Source organism: Nycticebus coucang, chromosome X (assembly GCF_027406575.1).
Source record: "Nycticebus coucang isolate mNycCou1 chromosome X, mNycCou1.pri, whole genome shotgun sequence".
NCBI lineage: Eukaryota > Metazoa > Chordata > Mammalia > Primates > Lorisidae > Nycticebus > Nycticebus coucang.
The window spans coordinates 52638124-52658019 of record NC_069804.1 but is presented as its reverse complement, the minus strand read 5'-3'; the positions used below and the strand labels follow the sequence as shown (position 1 = coordinate 52658019).

The window sequence follows — 19896 nt, the reverse complement described above, 5'->3', positions numbered from 1 at the left end:
CCATAAGGCTGCAAGCTGAGACATCACCAAAGCACTTACTGGGACACAGTAGCATTGCTTAGAGGTCTATAGGCCACTACCGTGAGGCTTTATTAAACAATCACTTAATTAGGTTTACTATTACTTAATACATTTGCCTGGCCCTGCCCAGCCCACTTCTTTTACCTGGAAAACTATCTTTGACTTTGCCCAAAATGGTGGTACCAGGGCTATAAACTCAGAACAAGGGAACTTAAGGCCTCAACTATCCACATACTAGGTCTTGCCATTTGACCTCCTGCCTCTCACAAACTATCCTAACCTTCCCAGTCATGTCACCTGCACTCAAGATTTCCATTTCTTCCTAGACATCAATAATCAAAATTTTTAGCTCCATCTATGGCCCCACTTCTTAATTTGACCTATGTATTAAAGGATGCCTACTCAGTGGTCCAAAATCCACCCTCTCACTTTCCCTCTCGATTTAGACCTCTTCATAGTGTCCTGGTCAGATTATGTGATCATAGTGGGTCTCTCTGCCTCATCTCCCTACCCCTAGTTGTATTAGGTCTTTTAGTATCTTTCAAACAGCCTCTCTAGGTGGTGCCTGTGGCTCAAAGGAGTACAGCGCCAGCCCCATATGCCGGAGGTGGTGGGTTCAAACCCAGCCCCAGCCAAAATAAAAACAAACAGAAAGAAAAAAAAACAAAACAAAACAAAACAAAAAAAACGGCCTCTCTAATCCTACCTACACCCTCTATCTGGCTTCCTCTTATTTTTAATAAAATGTAACCTTTCTCTGCTTGATTCTCAACTCAGCATTATTGAGCCTGCTGTAGCTGTTTCAACTTGATGTTCCACTGCTACATGGGTGATCCCTCAGATGGCTTTTTCATACTTATGATGTGTCTCTGGGCCCACCCCCAATGCTCCCCTAGACAATGGGGACCAGGTATGAATTCTCCCAGGTCCCAGTAATCACCTCAGCTTGAGGTATACACCCCTTAATACACCCCCTACAGGCATTTGCAATCAGGCTTTTCACTTAGTTTTTTAATATTTCATACGATTATGGTGCATTCAGGAACCCAAACCCTACAAGGAGAGCTCCCACCCCTGCCCTCCCACCCCGTTTCAGGGCCCCAGGGCTTAGGGTAGAAGAAGGGGAGGTAATCACCCATCCAGGAACTGACCCTGGAGACTGTCCCTGCCCTGCCTCACCTGGGCACAACACCCCTCACATACCCCTCTGACCCTGCTTGTGTACGTATACACACTATGGCTCCTCACTGCGTTGGGTGGTTACTGGCAGGGCCCCTACTCAACAGCACTGAGTGGGATGGGAGCAGGAGGGCTAGTCTGGGGAGACCCTGAGAAGGAAGGAGGCCCCGGCTACAGGACTGCAGGAAGGAAAGAGTGGGGTCCCCCACCTTGTCCATTTCTCAGTCTCTCCAGTAGTCCTCAGAGCTCCCTGCAGCTGGGGGTAGGAAGGTGAGTGGCCGTAGCATGCTTTCCCATAGCCGATCCCAGGGTCTGGTGATGGTCAGGGTTCCAAATAGGGGCTGTGTCCCTGCCTCTGAAAGGCTGGGAGCGGGGCTTCATTGCACAAAATACTGTGGAAGGGCCTCACACAGGGGGTGAGGCCCAGCCAGTCTGTATACAGAGATATTGCATTTAAAAAAAGGAAAACCTCTTCAAAGTAATTAAAAAAAAAAAGAAAAAAAACAATGAAACAGACAAAAAAAAAAAAAAGGCTCATACAACATGAGGCAGGTGGAACACGCAGGAAAGCAGGCAGGGGATGCCTCAGACCCAAGGCATCACCACCATCTTGAGTTGAGATCCCCAGCCTGGGCTAACTCTGGACCCCTGGCTGGTCATGGGGGAGTGGTCCTGGGAAAGGTATGAAGAGGAGCGGTAGGTCTGGCCTCAGTGTGGGAGGCTGGCACGGCCATGCTGTCCGCCGGCAACTACTGAGACAGAGACAGACAAGACAAACCAGGCGAAGGAGTGATGAGAGCTTTGTTAGCACCCAGCAGACAGGCCAATGGGTGGGTTGACAGGCCAATGGTCGGGTGTTCAGGTGGGCAGCAGGGGACAAGTGGGCAGGTGAACATGGCTCAGGCAGGTAGGCAGGCAGCAAGCACGGAGGATGCAGTTGGGGGCTGCCCTGTGAGGGGTGTGGCATCCCTCCAGCTGCTGCCTGCTGGGGCCTTGGTCTGTGGCTTAGAACTCAGAACTCGGTGTCCACCACGCGGAAAGCTGGCCTGCCTGCGGGGGAAAGCAGAGCAGATGGCTGTTGTTGGGCAGATAGGCAGGTAGGCAGGGGGAAGACAAGGGGCCGCATCTACCTGAGTCAGGCATTGATGAAGACCGAAGGCTGGCCTCCTTTTGTAGCTGAATCTCCTTTAGTGCAAATATGGAAGTAGCTGTGAGTGGAGAAGACACAGGAGTGGGGAATGACCCACGGAACTATCTAGGATCAGCCCCCAAATGATTCCATTGGGGGAATAGAAAGAGTTACCCCTTCTTTGAGAGGAATGACTTTTATCTGTCAAATAATTCCACATACAAACCAGCTACAGCTAGGGAAGATGGGAAGATGGAATATGGACCATTACATGACACAAAGAAATAAACCATTATTGATTTTGTTAAGTATACCAAGGGTATTACAATTACCACCTGTTAAGTCCAGGTGGTGGATGGTGTTTTAGGATTTTATCTGTTAATCTGGGAAGAGACAGGGTAAAGTGGCAAATTTTTTAGGTGTGTTAATACTGTTATGTTTAAAAAAATCTTTAGAGGTATATGCTAAAATTATGGAAGAACGTACCTGGGATTGGATTTGATTCAAAATAATCAGAATATAGATAAAACCAGATTTGCCACAAATTGATGACTTGGTGTACTTAGAGACTCATCCTATTATTTTGTCTAATATACAATTTGAAAATATCCACATTAAAAATGTTTTTTTTTGGGGAGAGACAGAGTCTTGCTCTGTCACCTGGGCTAGAGTGCCATGGCCTCAGCCTAACTCCCAGCAACCTCAAACTCTTAGGCTCAAGTAATCCTCCTGCCTCAGCCTCTGGAGCAGCTGGGACTACAGGCATTTGCCACATGTCTGACTAATTTTTGCTCAGGCTGGTCTCGAACTTCTGAGCTCAAGCAGTCCACCCACCTTGGCTTCCCAGAGTGCTAGGATTACAGGCAAGAGCCACCATGCCCGGCTTAAAAACTTTTAGTGGCTCATGCCTATAATCCGAGCACACTGGGAGGCCAAGGCCAGTGGATTGCTTGAGCTCAGGAGTTCGAGACCAGCCTGAGCAAAAGTAAGACTCTGTCTCCTAAATAGAAAAACAAACAAACAAACATTCAAAAAAAAAAAAAAAAAAACTAGCTGGGTGTGGTGGCAGGAGCCTGTCGTCCTAGCTATTGGGAAGACTGGGACAAGATCTCTTCAGGCCAAGAGTCCCAAGGCTGCTATGAGCTATGATAATGCCATGGCACTCTACCCAGAGGAACAGAGTGAGACTCTGTCTCAAAATATAAGATAGGCGGCGCTCGTAGCTCAGTGGGTAGAGCACCAGCCATGTACACTGAGGCTGGCAGGTTCAAACCCGGCCCAGGCCTGCCAAACAACAATGACAACTACAACCAAAAAATAGTCAGATGTTGTGGTAGGCGCCTGTAGTCCCAGCTACTTGGGAGGCTGAGGCAAGAGAATCGCTTAAGCCCAAGAGTTAGAGGTTGCTGTGAGCTGGGACACCATGGCACTCTACCGAGGGTGACACAGTGGGACTCTGTCTCAAAAATATTAAAAATAAATATTCCATTTCTATAAAGTAGGACAGGGAAAACTTATCTATGCTGTTAGAAGTCAAAACAGTGGTAACCCTTGGGGGGGAGCCATGAATAACTAAAGGAGATACAAGGGAGCTGGGGGAGTTCTAATGTTCTGTTTCCTGACCTGTATGCTGGTTATATAGATGTGCAGTTTGTGAAAATTCATTGTATTGTATATTTAAGATCTGTGCATTTTAAGCATATATAAGGAAGTGTCTACTTTAAAAAAGATAGTGCTATTGTATCTATTTTTATGTTGTTTGAAAATTTTCCTGAAAAGTAAAAGGAAATGAAAACTAAAAAAAAAAAAAGTTCACAAGAAACACAAACCATCACATTATGTGATCAAGGATGTCTCCCTGTTTAAGACAGCACAGCCAGAACCTTACAAAATCCACCTCGCTGTCCCTAGCAATACTGGTCCCCAAAGTCCCTGCCTTGGCTGGTTCTTTCCCCAGCTCCACTCACTGTCAGGAAGTTTGTGGATCCGCTCTCCCAGACTGAAGAAGAATGGATGTTTCATGGCATCCTCTGCAGAGATCCGATTTCGACCCTCAAACTGAATTAGGGAAGAGCATTAGAACCTTTAACAAGTAGGTCTATTTCTACCTGCCTCAGACCCCGCCCCTGGGTGTGTGTGTGTGTGTGGTGGGGTGGGCTGTTTCCCCACACCTGGGATCCCTTACCCTCAAGGATGACCTAGGAAGTTGGTCTCACCTGTAGCAGCTTAGAGAGGAGGTCAGCCCCGTCGCTATCAAGTCTACCGCAAGGACAAGGACACCTGTTTTAAATTGAGTTTGGGCACTCTGGCCCTTAATGCCCACCAGCCCACCCACCAGCCTCACCGGGGTGCATGGCTCAAAAGGGCCTCGGCTCGGTACTTGGGATAGTTGTAGGTCTTAAACTCCTCATTGGACAGGATGCCTGGCCATGTGTCCTCAGTTGGGGTTCCTGGCAGGGAAGAGGAGTTACCTCTAACATCTCGCAGGTCCTCACCTGCATGTCCCCACAGCTTCTAAGGCTCATGTCTCCTCACCTAAGATGCGGAAAATGAAGTGCAGCTGTTCTTCCACTGTGGAGCCAGGGAAGAGGGGTCGGCCTGTGGCCATCTCATAGAAGATGCAGCCCACACCCCTGGGCAGAAAGGGCAGAGTGAACAGGGAGGCAATTGGCCACCGCCTTTACAGCATGCCCCTTGCCACAATTCCACCTGTCCTCACCACATGTCAATCTGAGTGGAGTAGTCCGTGGACCCAAGCAGAATGTCAGGTGGCCGGTACCACAGTGTCACCACCTCATTAGAGTATGTCTTTGTTGGGATTGACTTGGCCCGGGCCAGGCCTGGGAAGCAGAGAGGAGAGGCAGCTAAAATGAGGACGCTGTGGGCAAAGTCCAGAGAAAAGCAGAGCTGGGACTGAGGGCACCCTAGGCAAAGTCTGAAGAAGCTGAGAAGAATGAGACTAAGTGGTCACAGGAAGCAGGGAGGCTGGGATAATAAGGCTGGTGGATCAATGGGAAGAAGCAGGAGGCTAGTGGTACCAAAGTCAGCCAGCTTGAGCTCTCCCCTCTCGTTGATAAGCAGGTTCTGGGGCTTGAGGTCTCGGTGTAGCACCTTCTGCCGGTGGCAGTAGGCCAGGCCACGGAGCAACTGGAACAGGAACAGCTGGGGAGCCAGGAATGGCAGGCAGAGTCAAAGAAGATGCATGAGCCTGACCCTCCCCCACAGGCACTGTTCCCCTCCCAAACACAGACACTGAGCCTAGTATATTGTCACACACAAGAGGACAGGGTACTAGTCCCCTCCAAGGCCTCCCAGTAAAAAAATCCAAACGGGAAAGTCAGTTTCTGGGAGTTTTGTGGGGTGAGTGGGTAAGTGAGAGCCCCCTTGTGCCTCTGCTTCCTGCCCCACACCCACTTTCACGTTGTGCATGTTGATGACGTTCCCACAATCATCCAGGTACTGCTTCAGGTCCTTGTCCTGAGGAGAGAAGAGGTAGTACAGGAACAAGGGATCCTGGCCATCTTGCCACCCCCCAACCCCCAAGCCCAGGAACCACCCAACTTACCAGGTACTCAAAGACAAGGGTGAGGGATTTCTCCGTGTGGATAATGTCATGTAGCGTAACAATATTGGCATGTTTGAGGTCCTTGAGCAGAGACACTGCATGAAGCATGGGAGTAGGACAGGGAAGAGTCAGGGTCCCAGCCCCAGGACAGACAGGGATGAGCCCAGGGTTTCCTTCTTCCCCTAGGCAGCTTGGGGTAATGCCTCACAATCGCAGGGTCTAACTCATCCTATATCTAAAAGAAATTGTACTTTCATGTTCCAGATGTGGAAAATAAAGCTCAGAGAGTACCTAGCAAGAAGCTAGAATTATAGCCCCAGGCTCCTGGACACTTCATCTTCAATCTGTTTTTGGTTTTTGAGAAGGGGCTATGTTCCAACTTTTAGTACACAGGCCTGTAGCATTGTGTGAAACTAGGTTTGCACATTGAATTTCTGTGCAATTCAAAACCATTCTATGTGATACTTTGACTGGAAACTGTTACAAGTAACTGGTGAGCACTTTCAGAGATGCTCCCAGGGCGGTGCCTGTGGCTCAGTATGTATGGCGCTGGCCCTATATATCAAGAGTAGTGGGTTTGAACCTGGCCCTGGCCAAACTCCAACAAAAAATAGCCGGGCGTTGTGGCGGGCACCTGTAGTCCCAGCTACTCAGGAGGCTGAGGCAAAAGAATCGCCTAAGCCCAGGAGTTGGAAGTTGCTCTGAGCTGTGACGCCATGGCACTCTACCAAGGGTGATAAAGTGAGACTCTGTCTCTAAAAAAATAAAAATAAAATAAAAATAAAAACAGAGATGCTCCCAAAACCAAAGCAAGCACCTGGTTTGCAATTTACCCACTTTTTCTCCAAACAGGAACAAATTTCTGTTTTTTTTTGTTTTTGTTTTTATGAGACAGTTTTACTTTATCACCCTTGGTAGAGTACTGTGGCATCATAGCTCACACCAACCTCAAACTCTTAGGCAAGCGATTCTCTTGCCTCAGACTCCCAAGTAGCTGGGACTACAGGTGCCCACCACAATGCCTGGCTATTTTTTTTTTCCTTTTTTTTAGAGACAGAGTCTCACTTTGTCACCCTCAGTAGAGTGCTGTAGCATCAGAGCTCACAGCAACCTCTAGCTCTTGGGCTTAAGTGATTCTCTTGCCTCAGCCTCCCAAGTAGCTATGACTACAGGCACCCACCACAACACCCGGCTATTTTTTTGTTGCAGTTTGGTTGGGGCCGGGTTCGAACCCGCCATCCTTGGTATATGGGGCCAGTGCCCTACTCACTGAGCCATAGGCACCACCCACCTAGCTATGTTTTGGAGACGGAGTCTTGCTGTTACTCAGGCTATCCACCCACCTCAGCCTCCCAAGTGCTGGGATTACAGGCATGAGCTACCACGCCCGGCCTCTGGTTACTCTGATTAATACCTGAATAATATGTAGGTGATAAGCATTCTCATGAAGGCCAGGTATTCCTGAAACCCCCCCGCAATCTCCATTCTTACCATGAAGTGTGTGTACATGTGCCATGGGGAGAGTCCAGGAAGCCTGGGACAAATAGGATGGGGGGATTATACCTTCCCTGATGGCGGTGCAGGGTGCCCCCTCTTCGTGTTCCAGTCTGATCTCCTTGAGTGCTACAAGGTTGTCTGTAAGCTTGCTTTTGCCTTTGTATACCGTGGCATAGGTACCCTGGGGTTTGGGAGGTATGACAGAAGAGATGGTAAGAGACTGCAGGGAGTTCCCACTGACCCCTAGCCCCTGCACGGGCCTCCTGGCTATCTCTCACCTCACCCAGTTTGTCCAGCTTGATGTAGGTCTCTAGTTTTCCAAAGCCAATCTCGGACTGTAGATTAAAGGAGGCAGGCTGAAACAAGCTCAGCAGAAGGGACTGGGAGAGGATGAGGAAGCGAAGGAAAGAATAGGAACAGAACATGCTTACCAGGCTGACACGACGGAGGCGGCGGCTGAGGGGCTTGTCAAAGATGGGACTATTTAGAGTCAGCTTCTCAAGGTAACCCTCAGGCAGCCGGATGTCAGCTGGTAGTGACAGGCGCTTGTTAATGTCCTAGCAGAGAAATAGAACCATGAGCTCCACCTCTCCAGGTCCAACCCCCTTTCCAGCTCCTCCACCACCCAGACGGGATTAAGCACCTCAGTGGAGATCTTGCGTGGGGGATGGTTGCGCATGCGCACCCTCACTGGAGACTGCACCTCATCCGAGGATGTGGCCGAAGCCTGGTCACTCTCCCCATCAGACCCCATCTTCAAGTCCTCGTGCACAATCTCTGGTGGCGGGGAGAGGGGAAGGGCAGGCCAGGTGGGGTCAGGAACTCTAGGACACCCACCCCCAGATTATCATATTCGATTATCATACACGTGCACATGATCCCCAGAGCAGCCTGGAGTCCCTCAGGAAGATGTTACTGAGGCCCAGGGAAGCTCAGGTAGGTCCAGGACAGGTTGAGTATGTGTGTGGGAAAACAAAAGTCATCTAGTGGAACAGCCCATTCCAAGGGCAAACAGATTGTGTGGTTGCCCCAGAGTCAGTATGTATGTGGTACCATAGGTAGCTAAGGGTCCTGGGAAGGTCCAGAAGGCCTGAGGGGGCTACCACTGAGTGCAGGAGAAGGGCAGAGGGAAGCCTTGGGGCAGCTGTGACAATGAAGCATTTTCCCCCTCTAAGGCCAGGGCACAAAGCCAAGGTAAAGGACACAGGCGGACAGACATAGGTACTGAGAGAAGATGGGAGGGAAAGGAAAGAAGAGTACGTGGTGGGCAGGGAAAGAGAAGACGACAAAGAAAGGAAAATGAAAATAACACAAGTCTGAGTAAGAGGAACTTGGCCAGAAGACAGAACCTGAGAACCAGCCTGGGGGCAGGGAACAGAGAGCAGTCAGTGTACTTACCTGGTGCAGAGCTGAGTGGGCCGCGTACAGACCGAGGTTCCCCAGGGGCGACACGTGTGGGGACCTCTCCAGGGTCACTGCCACCACCACAGCCACTTTCATCCAGGCCTATCTGCTCAGAGGCACCATTGGTCTTATCTATGCCTCGGCCACCTCGGAGTGTCATGGACAGCTGCCGTTTGATCTTCTTCATCCGATCCATGGCGACCTGAGCAAGGGGCATGAATGGGAATGGGTCTTACATGAGCATTCACTTGACCACCACGGGTTCTCTAAAATCCATAACTTAGTGGGAGATATCTAGATGAACTTGTATCAGGTCCTACCCAACCATTATGGACCCGTGGAACCACCCAAGATTTATGGAAACCTGGCACAGATGTTAGTGCCTGCTCACCCATAGCCAGCCCTTTGGGATCCTGTTCCTCAGTAGCTCACCTGGGTATTCAGGCTTGGGTGGCTGGCTGAGGGCAAAGGCCCACCCAATAGACTGTTGGTCTCTAGGGGGACAGCCTCACTGTGGGAACAGAGGGCTCCACAGATGTTCTCAGGTGCAGCGGCAGTAATAGGACCAGCCATGGATGGGATAAGGGGTTCACTCAGCCGGGGAACACTGATTCGGCCCCGGGCACGCCCATAGAATGGCATATTTTGCCGGCACCAGCCCCACATCACCCAACTGCCCAGGCAGAATGCTTCTTGTGGCCACAGGGACCCTCTTGACTCTCCTAGCAACCATCATCACGGCAACCAGTGGACTACCCCACTAGTCTACTGAGCAGAGGGTCCTGTCCAGACCCAACCACTGGGTGGGGCTGGGGGGATCTCAATACACACCAGCTGTCCTCAGGACTCCTGGAAGAGTTGGATCAGGTCAAAAACCCCTAGGGTCCAGCCTAGACTTTACAAGCCTGGTCATATTTCTCTTCTTTTGGCGAATATACATCTCCCTTCCCACCCCAAATAAATGCCCTAGTCCTCCTTGGCTCGGCACCTATAGCTCAAGTGGCTAAGGCGCTGGCCACATACACTATAGAGCTGACGGGTTCAAATCCAGCCTGGGCCCACCAAACAGCAACAACAACTACAACCAAAAAATGGCTGGGTGTTGTGGCAGGCACCTGTAGTCCCAGCTACTTGGGAGGCCGAGGCAAGAGAATCGCTTAAGCCCAGGAGTTGGAGGTTGCTATGAGCTGTGATGCCACAGCACTCTACCCAGAGCAACAGCTTGAGGGTCTGTCTCAAAAAAAAAGAAATGCCCTAAGTCCTCAATGTGGCTCACTGGTCTTTATTCCACTGGCCCACTACCTGTGGTCTCACCTTCCCCTTGGTTAATCTGCAACAATACCCATTAGAGTCCCACCTCAGGGCCTTTGCACTGGCTGTTCCCAGTACCTGGAACACCCTTCCCCCAAATCCAAAATAGTTTATTCCCTTCCCCTTCAGGCCATTGCTCAAAGGTCACTTTTTTTTGTTTGTTTGAGACAGTCTCACTAGGTCGCCCTCTGTAAAGTGTCACGGGATCACAGCTCACAGCAACCTCAAACTCTTGGGCTTAAGCGATTCTCTTGCCTCTCAAAGGTCACCTTTTTCGTGAGTAACCCTATTTAAAACTCAACTATCCTGAGCTCTATCACCTTGGCCATTATCCTCCCAGCACTTATCACCACCTCAGAAATGATACTATCTAAGTATGTTTTTTTATTCTTTACTGTTTGTCTCCTCACTGCCACAACTAGATCAGCCAGGTGATTTCTGTTTAGTTCACAGCTATATTGTAAAGACCTGGAATAGTAGTAACTAACAGAGAAGATGCACAAAAAGTGCTTATGGCAGAAATGAGAGAATTAGGGGACTGAGGGCCTAGGACCAATCCCTCCTGATGTGGTGAATCCCTGCTACTCATGAACAACCCCAAACGAGGTGGCCAAGGGATGCTGGCACCAATAGGAAGATGACCTAGATGGGCTGCAGGAGGGAAGGAAGCAACTAAAAGGCTTAGGCTAACTAAAAGGCTTAGGCTAGCCTTCTTCTGCTTCCTCCTGGGCATAGGCCAGCAAGGAGGGGGAAAGACCTGGCCCAGGACCATCTGGACTCTCAGCAGGGCCTAAGATGGCCCAGGGCCCGAGGGCCCAAGGATGAGGCTGGGACTGGATTTGAGAGAAATGGGTCATCTGTTACCTTGAAATCAGGTGCTTACCCCAGCAGTTCCCACCCCTGGCTCCTGCCTGGCTGAACTCACTGCCCCCACAAGGGATAGAGGGGCCAACCTAGTAGGAAGATCTCAGAGGATAAGGTCCATCTACAGAGAACCCAGGATAACAACAAGAAAAAATATGGACCTAGGAGGTTGAACGCTAGACCTAAGGCTGAGGAAGGTGAAGCATGGCAAGTTCCCAAAGATTACCTTGTGTCCCCATATGGCACAGATTCATAGTTGCTTTACGTGTTGTGACAAGGAATAGGGGTAATGACAGGGAAGTTCTGTAAGTAGAGCCAAATGTGAGATGGGGAGGGAGTGGAAGGAGCTGTGTGTCCATGACCTCTAACTGGAAACTCCAAGGGTGGGAACATGTTCCAGAACTCAAGGAACATGGGGATTTAGGAAGATGGGGTATAAAAAGGTATCATGGGCTTGATGCCTGTAGCTCAGCGACTAGGGCTCCAGCCACATACACTGGAGCTGGCAGGTTTGAACCCAGCCTGGGCCTGCCAAACAACAATGACAACTACAATCAAAAAAATAGCCGGGCGTTATGGTGGGTGCCTATAGTCCCAGCTACTTGGGAGGCTGAGGCAAGAGAATCACTTAAGCCCAAGAGTTTGAGATTGCTGTGAGCTGTGATGCTACAGCACTCTACAGATGGTGACAAAGTGAGACTGTCTTAAAAAATAATAAAATAAAATCAAAACATATCATAAGGGTAGGGCAGCCAGGCTCCTGTGAACATAGACAGTCGAACATTTATATGAAAGACTTTTAAATATTATAATTTCAGTTGTTTGAGCTTTTTATTTTTATTTATTTATTTTTTTTTTTTGCAGTTTTTGGCCAGGGCCAGGCTTGAACCCACCATCCCCCGGTATATGGGGCCGGCACCCTACTCCTTGAACCACGGGTGCCACCCTGAGCTTTTTAAATTTTGGAATAAGTGAGGGAGGAAGAAACTGGACATAGTATTTCACCTCAAAAAGGGTACATGTCCTTCCTGATCCCTGATGACACACACCCATCCTCAAACTACTCTCATGAACTCAAGGATACCTGCCACTTCATACAACATCAACCACTAAGGACTCACACTCTATTGCTCCCATAAACACACACCTCCTCATTCTGTCCTGATCACCACTGGAACACACCCTTAAGAAAGTTCAATACATCTTAACACCTATTAGTACCCACAATTTCCTCATTTATCTCCCCATCAGCATTCAAAGCTGTGAAGTATCGCCTGAATCCTGTTAGCATTGCCACCATTCTTGGGACCACCCTTGGCCTAGCTACCAGTTAGCTTCTCCATAGCACTGACTACTCCCCAACATTAACATACTGTTCCCCCTCCATGATTCTGACGCCTATTAACATGCACTTGTGGTATTCTACAGCTGCCCCACATTAGCACTCACTTAGACCTTCACACTGCCCTGATCCCATTAACCAAAGTGAACCTTGCAGATAAGATCCCTGACCAGTTTTGCCCATTCAGGCCCCCTCATTGCAAGGGCCATTATTAACATCCATTCCATTTCTTCTACTACCCTTTCCCCTCCATCAACACAAGCTGGACCTTCACTCTACCCTGACCTCTATTAGCACATACTGGGCCTCACAGTCCTGCCTCCCATGAGCACACCCTGAACTCTTACTTAGCCCACACACCCACACCCTTTTATAATGGCCTGACACGTATTAATACATGCAGGTCTTTAGTCAGCCCTGGCTCCTATTAGCACACACTTCAGCCCTCCATGGCTCTAATCCATGTTAGTACACCTGGATCACATATTTCTGTCCTCTGCTTCTCTTTGTTTCAACCCATCCACATCTATAATCCCTGCTGGTTCACACTTGGATCCCTTACATAGCCCTGATCCCCCTTATTACACACTAGATCCCCTCAATAGCTCTTTCCCCATTAGCACTCCCCAGAAAGCTCACGGACACAGTCTTCACAATGTTCTGATGTTCATTAGCATATTCCAGGCATCACACTTCTCTGATTTTCCGCTCAATGGCACACATTTATGTGCCCCTATGGTTCTAAACCTACATTAGTAGCACCTAGAACTTTATATATTATCCTGCCCCTTTCTAGTATGTCCTGGAATCTTAATATTCCCTGTGTTCACAGACATATTCCACCTTAACACTTTGTGCACTTAACCTCTTTTTTTTTTTTTTTATTGTTGGGGGCACTTAACCTCTTAACAGCGCTAAGGCCCCTCCCTCCCTACCACCCCTTGCCCACTCCTCACAATTCTGGTATCAGCGCAGGCTCAGGTCTACCACCATCCTGCCCCCATTATACAACCTCAGATCTCTCCACCACTCTGATCCCATTAGCATATACTGGGCCTCACATGACCCAGACCTTTATTACCACATGCACACTTCTACAGTCATGATGCCCATTAGCACAGACACAGCACTGGAGACCTTCAACTACCTGCCCCCCAGAAGCACACCCTGTACTTCACACATCGCAGCCCCTCACAGACAAACACAACATTAACACCATCCCGATCCTCATCACCACATAGGAGGCCTCACGGCCCTGATCCTATTAGTGCACATTCTGGTACCTCTACTACCCTATTCCCTATTAATATACGTTGGGTCTCTCTCTAGCCATGCCCCCTATTAGCGTGTCTGGGAAATTCTCCGACACTCTACTCCCTATTATACGCCCTCAGGTGCCTCGCCTGCCCTGCGCTCCCCCTTCCATTAGCACACAATGGGCCTTAAACCTTACACAGCCTCCTACACAGCCATAAGGCTTATCACCACGTGCTCCAACCCCTGTACAGCTCAGACCCCCTTTAGCAAACCATGAATCTTTCCCACTGCACCACCCACTTCCACACTCTTTGGTCCTTCGATCAACCTGCTCCCCATTAGCACCCCTAGCACTTCCCATCCCTGGCTCCCAGGACGGACCCAGGGCGGGGCCAAGGTCAGGGAGGCCCCAAATGACCCCCGCCCCGATGCACCCTGGGAAACTCGCCGGGGGAGGGGGCACTTGCCAGCCGAGTTGCACAGACCCCAGGGTACCGCGCGGGGTTAGGGTTCCTTCTGTAGGAAGGGCAGCCCCCTCCCCACGACTCGGGGACGCGCTCACCGGCGGGGGCGCGCGAGCAGCCTCAGAGCCGCGGGGCCGACGCGGCGGCGCCTGAGGCGGCGGCCCGGGCTGACGCCGCGCGACCTCCTTCTCCTCCTGTTCGCCGCAGGCGCCCGTCCCAGTAGTCTTCGGCCATGGCTGCTGGGCCCTGGCCGCCGCCGGCTGAGGAGGAGGAGGCGGCGGCGGCGGCGGTGGCTGAGGCGGAGGCGGCGTCCCGCTCAGCCGGCCATGAGCTTGGCCGCTGCGGGTGATGCCCCCGGGCTCGTTGGTGCCGGCTCGAATACGAGTGCTCACGGCGGCTCGCGGCTCAGAGCCGGCTGCTTGCTGGGACTTCGCGGATCTCAACGCCGAATAGCCGACGGCCCAACCGCCGCGCGCGCCGCGCTCCGCGCATGCGCACGCACGCGCTGGACCGGGTAGTAGGTAAGGAGGGGACTCACCTCGGACTGGCTGTACCAAAAGACCCGTCCGCGGCGGGAGGGGGCGCGTCCATTGCGTGCCCACAAGGGAATGTGGCGGCGGCCCTGAAACGGCGCCAGGAGGAAGTGTAGAGGCTGTTTAATACTCAGTTCCGATCTTGCTAGAAGTGTGCTAGCGCTGAGGTGTGCAGCAGCCGGTAAGCAGTCGTTCTGATCACCACTCGCTTCCCCTATTCGGTCTTACTTGGTACATCCCCATGGTGGCAAACGGGACTTTTTTGCAAGAAGGAAAAAGACAAATGAGGCAGTCCCTTGAGGTGCCTTGGAAGACAGGAATTTTAAAGGTTCGCGAGAAGATGACTTTTCTAGGCGAGGCGGCCTGGATAATCATTGGCTTTTACCACCTTAGGACAGTGTAGTCCCGCCCAACTGCCCCCCTCCACCGCTAGCTCTTTCCCACTGTGCACGCGTGCAGCCCCGCCCCCTGAGATTGCCACCCAGCCAATCGGATTTGCTCCCTGTTGTGAGGCAACCCAAGAATGAAGGGCGTGACAGAGTTGAAGAGGCGTGATTTTGCTCCCCCCGCCCCCGCCCGGTTTTCATTGGTTTTTATTGGGAGGGCGCCTCCTTTTTGTTCTAAGCTTGTATTTCACTATAGGCCGAATATTCCGCAAGGTGATTGGTCAAAAGAGTTTTCAATCGGGTTTTGTCCAGCTTTTAAAGCCCCTTTTTCCTATAGCGGGCCTCTTGGGGGTGGAGCTTAGGCTGAGACGACCGGAAAGAAAGGCGGACCTTTAGAAGGGCGGATTTTGTTACTGCGCATGCTTAGAATTTTGGATTGGGGCAGAGCTTTCCGCCTAACGCTACTACCCTGTTTCCCCGAAAATAAGACTGTTTTATTTTAAGGTGTGCTCCCAAAGATGTGCTAGGTCTTAATTTCAGGGGACGTCTTATCTTTCCTGTAAGTAGATCTTATTTTCGGAGGATGTCTTATTTTCGGGGAAACAGGGTATTTGCGAATTCACCCTGAATTGGGTTTTCCTGCCACCTCTCACTGCTTCTTCTTGCCCGCTGCAGCCCTGCCCATGGCTCCCTCAATCTGCGTTTTTTTTTTTTTTAAGACAGACTAATTATGTCGCCCTCGGTAGAGTGCTGTGGCATCACAGCTCACAGCAACCTCCAGCTCCTGGGCTTAAGCGATTCTCTTGCCTCAAGTAGCTGAGACTACAGGCGCCCGCCACAACATCCGGCTTTTTGTTGTAGTTGTCACTGTTGCTTAGCTGGCCAGGGGCAGGGTTCGAACCCGCCAGCCTCGGTGCATGTGGTCGGCGCCATAACCACTGTGCTACGGGCGCGGAGCTTTGCTTCCTTTTTTTTTTTTTTTTTTTTGAGATAGAGTCTTAAGCTGTCACCCTGGGTGGAGTGCTGTAGTGTCATAGCTCACAGCAACCTCCAACTCGGGCTCAAGCGATCCTCTTGCCTCAATTTTTCTATTTTTAGTAGAGACGGGAGTCTCGTACTTGTGAGCTCCAGAATCCACCGGCCTCAACCTCCCAGAGGGCTAAGATTACAGGTGCCCAGCCAGCTTTTTTGTTGTTGTTAAATCTGACTCTTACTGTGTGCCAAGCCACCAAGTAGAACTAATTCCTCACTCCCTCACTCCTCTCTTTTGGTAAACTCCTACACTATTCCCAACTCCTGCTCAAATGGCTGCAGCCTTTGGCAGACATTCTGGAACATAACACCACCCCAGTTCAAAGACGGCCTCCCTGTCTCTTCTGGGTTTCCCTTTATGGCAACCCTGGTCATACCGGTTAGGATTTTCAGTAAGATTTTATTAGCGAGGATGTCTTGGGCCACGATGGAAGTGTAAATACTTGAGAAAGATAAGTCTTTTTTTATTTTTTTATTGAGATAGTCTCAAAAGCTGTTGCCTTGGATAGAGTGCTCTGGCCTCGTAGCTCACAGCAACCTGCAACTCAGGCTCAAGCAATCTTCTTACCTCAGTTTTTCTATTTTTAGTAGAGATGGGGTCTCGTTTTACTCTGGCTGGTCTCGAACTCATGAGCTCAAGCAACCCACCCTCCTCGGTCTCCCAGAGTGCTAGGGTTACAGGGTGAGCTAATGCGCCCAGCCCTGACAAAAACAAGTCTTTACTGCAGCCTAGAAGATTGTGTCTGGCATAGCTGAGCATTGTGATGGGTGCCTGTAGTTCCAGCTACTTAGGAGGCTGAGGCAAGGGAATTGCTTGAGCCCAAGAGTTGGAGGTTGCTGTGAGCTATGATGTTTCAGCACTCTACCAAGGGTGACAAAGTGAGACTCTGTCTCAAAAAAGAAAAAAAGACTGTGTCTGCCACTTAACTGACCTTATCTCTTGCCCTTCCTCTCGCTCTAGCCATACTAACTTCCTTTGTAGCTAGCTGTTCCTGAATAAGGTAGGCCCAATCCAGCCTCGGGGACTTTGCACTTGCTGTTTCCTGTACCTGAAATGCTTTTTGCCGTAGATCCACATGCCTCATTCGTTCTCTTACTTCTTCCAAGTGCTTGCTTCAAAGTCACCTTCCCAAGGAAGTCTTCCCTGACTATTTAAAAATTGCATCTGGCGGGCCGTGCCTGTGGCTCAAAGGAGTAGGGCACTGGCCCCATATGCCGGAGACGGCGCGTTCAAACACAGCCCTGGCCAAAAACTGCAAAAAAAAAAAAAAAAATTCCCTCTGGGGTGGCACCTGTGGCTCAGTGGGTAGGGCACTGACCCCATATACCAAGGGTGGCGGGTTTGAACCCAGCCCTGGCCAAACTGCAACAACAACAAAATAGCTGGGCGTTGTGGCAGGCACCTGTAGTCCCAGCTACTCGGGAGGCTGAGGCAAGAGAATTGCCTAAGCCCCGGAGTTGGAGGTTGCTGTGAGCTGTGGCACTACAGCACTCTACAGAGGGCGACAGAGTGAGACTGTCTCTTAAAAAAAACAAAAATTCTATCTGAAGCACTCTGGGAGGCCGAGGCAGGTGGATTGCTTGAGCTCACGAATTCGAGACCAGCCTGAGCAAAAGCAAGACCCCGTCTCTACTAAAAATAGAAAAACTGAGGCAAAAGGATCATTTGAGCCCAAGTTGGAGGTTGCTGTGAGTTATGACACTACAGCACTCTACCCAGGGTGACTGCTTGAGACTCTATCTCAAAAAAAAAAAAAATTCCATCTGAAGGCTGGGCATAGTGGCTTATGCCTGTAATCCTAGCACTCTGGGAGACCAAGGCAGGTGGATTGCTTGAGCTCATGAGTTTAAGACCAGCCTGAGCAAAAGCAAGACTCATCTCTAAAAATAGCCCAATGCTGTGGTGGGCACCTGTAGTCCCAGGTACTTGGGAGGCTGAGGCAAGAGAATGACTTGAGCCCAAGACTTTGAGGTTGCTGTGAGCTGTGATGACACAGCACTCTATTGGGGGGAACCAAGTGAGACTCTGTCTCAAAAATAAATAAATAAAAATAAAAATTCCATCTGGGTGGGGTAGATCACACCTGTAATCCCAGCTACTCCAGATCGATTGAGGCTAAGATTTCCAGACCAGCCTGGGCAACAACAGCCGCCCTATCTCTAAACATAAAAATTTTGGGCTTGACACCTGTGGCTAAAGCGGCTAAGGCGCCAGCCACATACACCTGAGCTGGCAGGGTCGAATCCAGCCTGGGCCCGCCGAACAACGATAGCTGTAACCAAAAAGTAGCCGGGCATTGTGATGGGCGCCTGTAGTCCCAGCTACTTGGGAGGCGGAGGCAGGAGAATCACTTGAGCCCAGGAGTTGGAGGTTGCTGTGAGCTGTGATGCTATGGCACTCTACCCAGGGTGACAGCTTGAGGCTGTCTCAAAAAATAAAAATAAAAATTTCCAAATCCGGGCGGCACCTGTGGCTCAAGGAGTAGGGCACCGGTCCCATATGGTGGAGGTGGCGGGTTCAAACCCAGCCCCGGCCAAAAAACCACAAAAAAAATCCAAATCCTACCTGCATTCCCATCATTCCAGATGCCTAGACCTGGCCCCATTCTTCACCTTTTGAATACAGCACTGATCAACTTCTAACATACAATTTACTTAACTGTTTATCATCTATCCTGGGTCTCATCCTAGCAGAGCACAAGCTCCAGGAGGACAGAGATCTTTGTTTTGTCCACTGTTTTGGACAATGTCTAGAAAGTGCCTGGCACACAGCATTCAACAAATGTTTGTTGACTGCCTGAATGGTAAATAGTTCCAGGCAGTGACAAAAGGAGAAACACTGTTCCACTCTGTCCTTTGTGCCCTCTACGTACAGGGGGGCTCAGTGCAGTGACACAACCCCTGCCTGCTGAGCCCTGGCCTCTCTAACATCTGGCTAATGTAATGGTAGACAAACATGGTATTAGCAGAATGGGGTGTGTTTGGGGAGGAGAGGGACGATTAAGATGCAACCAAGATTCATAGGTGACCCAGAAGCTGGTTTTGATGGAGAAGGGTGTCGGGCACAAATAAGGTATCAAGGGGATCCAGGAGCTTTGGTGGTGAAGAAGTTATGTGGAGAGTCAGGAGCCGTAATTAGGGAGGTATAGTGAACAAGGTGTTTATAGAATACCAGTGAAGGAGCAGATATAGTACAGAAAGGTGGTAGAACAAAATTTGTGTGTAAGCCTCAGCAGGTGTAATGGTGGGGATGGTGGACAGAGGTGTGAGATGTCTGGGGTACTCTGGAGCAATAATAATGGGAAAGTTCCTTTGATGGGGAAACTTCTTTACTTGACCTTGACAGCTAGCATCAAGGTAAATAGATAAGAGGTATGAATTTCTGTTCCCAGTGTCCTGGTGGCAAAGAAGGAACTACAGCAGGCTAGGTACCGTGGCTCACTCCTATAATCCCAGCACTCTGGGAGGCCAAGGAGGGTGGATTGCTTGAGCACCGGAGTTCAAGTCCAGCCTAAGCAAGATCGAGACCCTGTCTCTACTAAAAATAGAAAAAAAACTAGCCCATGTTGTGGCAGGTACCTGTAGTCTCAGCTACTCTGGAGGCTGAGGCAAGAGGATTGCTTGAGCCAAGGGTTTGGTTTGCAGTGAGCTATGATGCCACAGCACTCTACCTAGGGTGAGGATAGATAGAAAAACTATGGCAAGATGAAGTCACCCAGAGTAGGCCAAGAAAAAATGGTCATGGGCAGCGCTCAATGGGTAGGGCACTGGCCACATACACCCAGGCTGGTGGGTTCGAACCCAGCCTGGGCCAGCTAAACAATGACAACTACAACAACAACAAAAAATAGCCGGGCATTGTAGCGGGTGCTTGTAATCCCAGCTACTTGGGAGGCTGAGGCAAGGGGATCA

General features: G+C 50.2%; 1 protein-coding gene across 5 annotated transcripts; it reads right to left on the bottom strand.

The window, feature by feature from the left end:
• Positions 1 to 1017: 1017 nt before the first annotated feature.
• CDK16 (cyclin dependent kinase 16) lies at positions 1018 to 14781 on the bottom strand. Of its 5 annotated transcripts, none has more exons than XM_053579760.1 (16): positions 14572 to 14781; positions 8790 to 8997; positions 8035 to 8168; positions 7823 to 7948; positions 7670 to 7726; positions 7386 to 7572; positions 5895 to 5989; positions 5744 to 5806; positions 5368 to 5491; positions 5049 to 5169; positions 4865 to 4962; positions 4674 to 4779; positions 4546 to 4609; positions 4297 to 4387; positions 2331 to 2408; positions 1018 to 2250 (listed from the first exon to the last, which is right to left on the bottom strand). In XM_053579760.1, the coding sequence occupies exons 2-16, from the start codon at positions 8989 to 8991 to the stop codon at positions 2213 to 2215; spliced, it is 1584 nt and encodes a 527-aa protein (XP_053435735.1). In that variant the 5' UTR covers positions 8992 to 8997; positions 14572 to 14781; the 3' UTR covers positions 1018 to 2212. The 5 variants fall into 5 exon arrangements, with proteins under 5 accessions (XP_053435735.1, XP_053435732.1, XP_053435733.1 ...); XM_053579757.1 differs by lacking the exon at positions 14572 to 14781 and adding an exon at positions 14132 to 14554; XM_053579758.1 differs by lacking the exon at positions 14572 to 14781 and adding an exon at positions 14132 to 14554 and having other exon boundaries at positions 7458 to 7572.
• Between the last annotated feature and the right edge of the window lie 5115 nt (positions 14782 to 19896).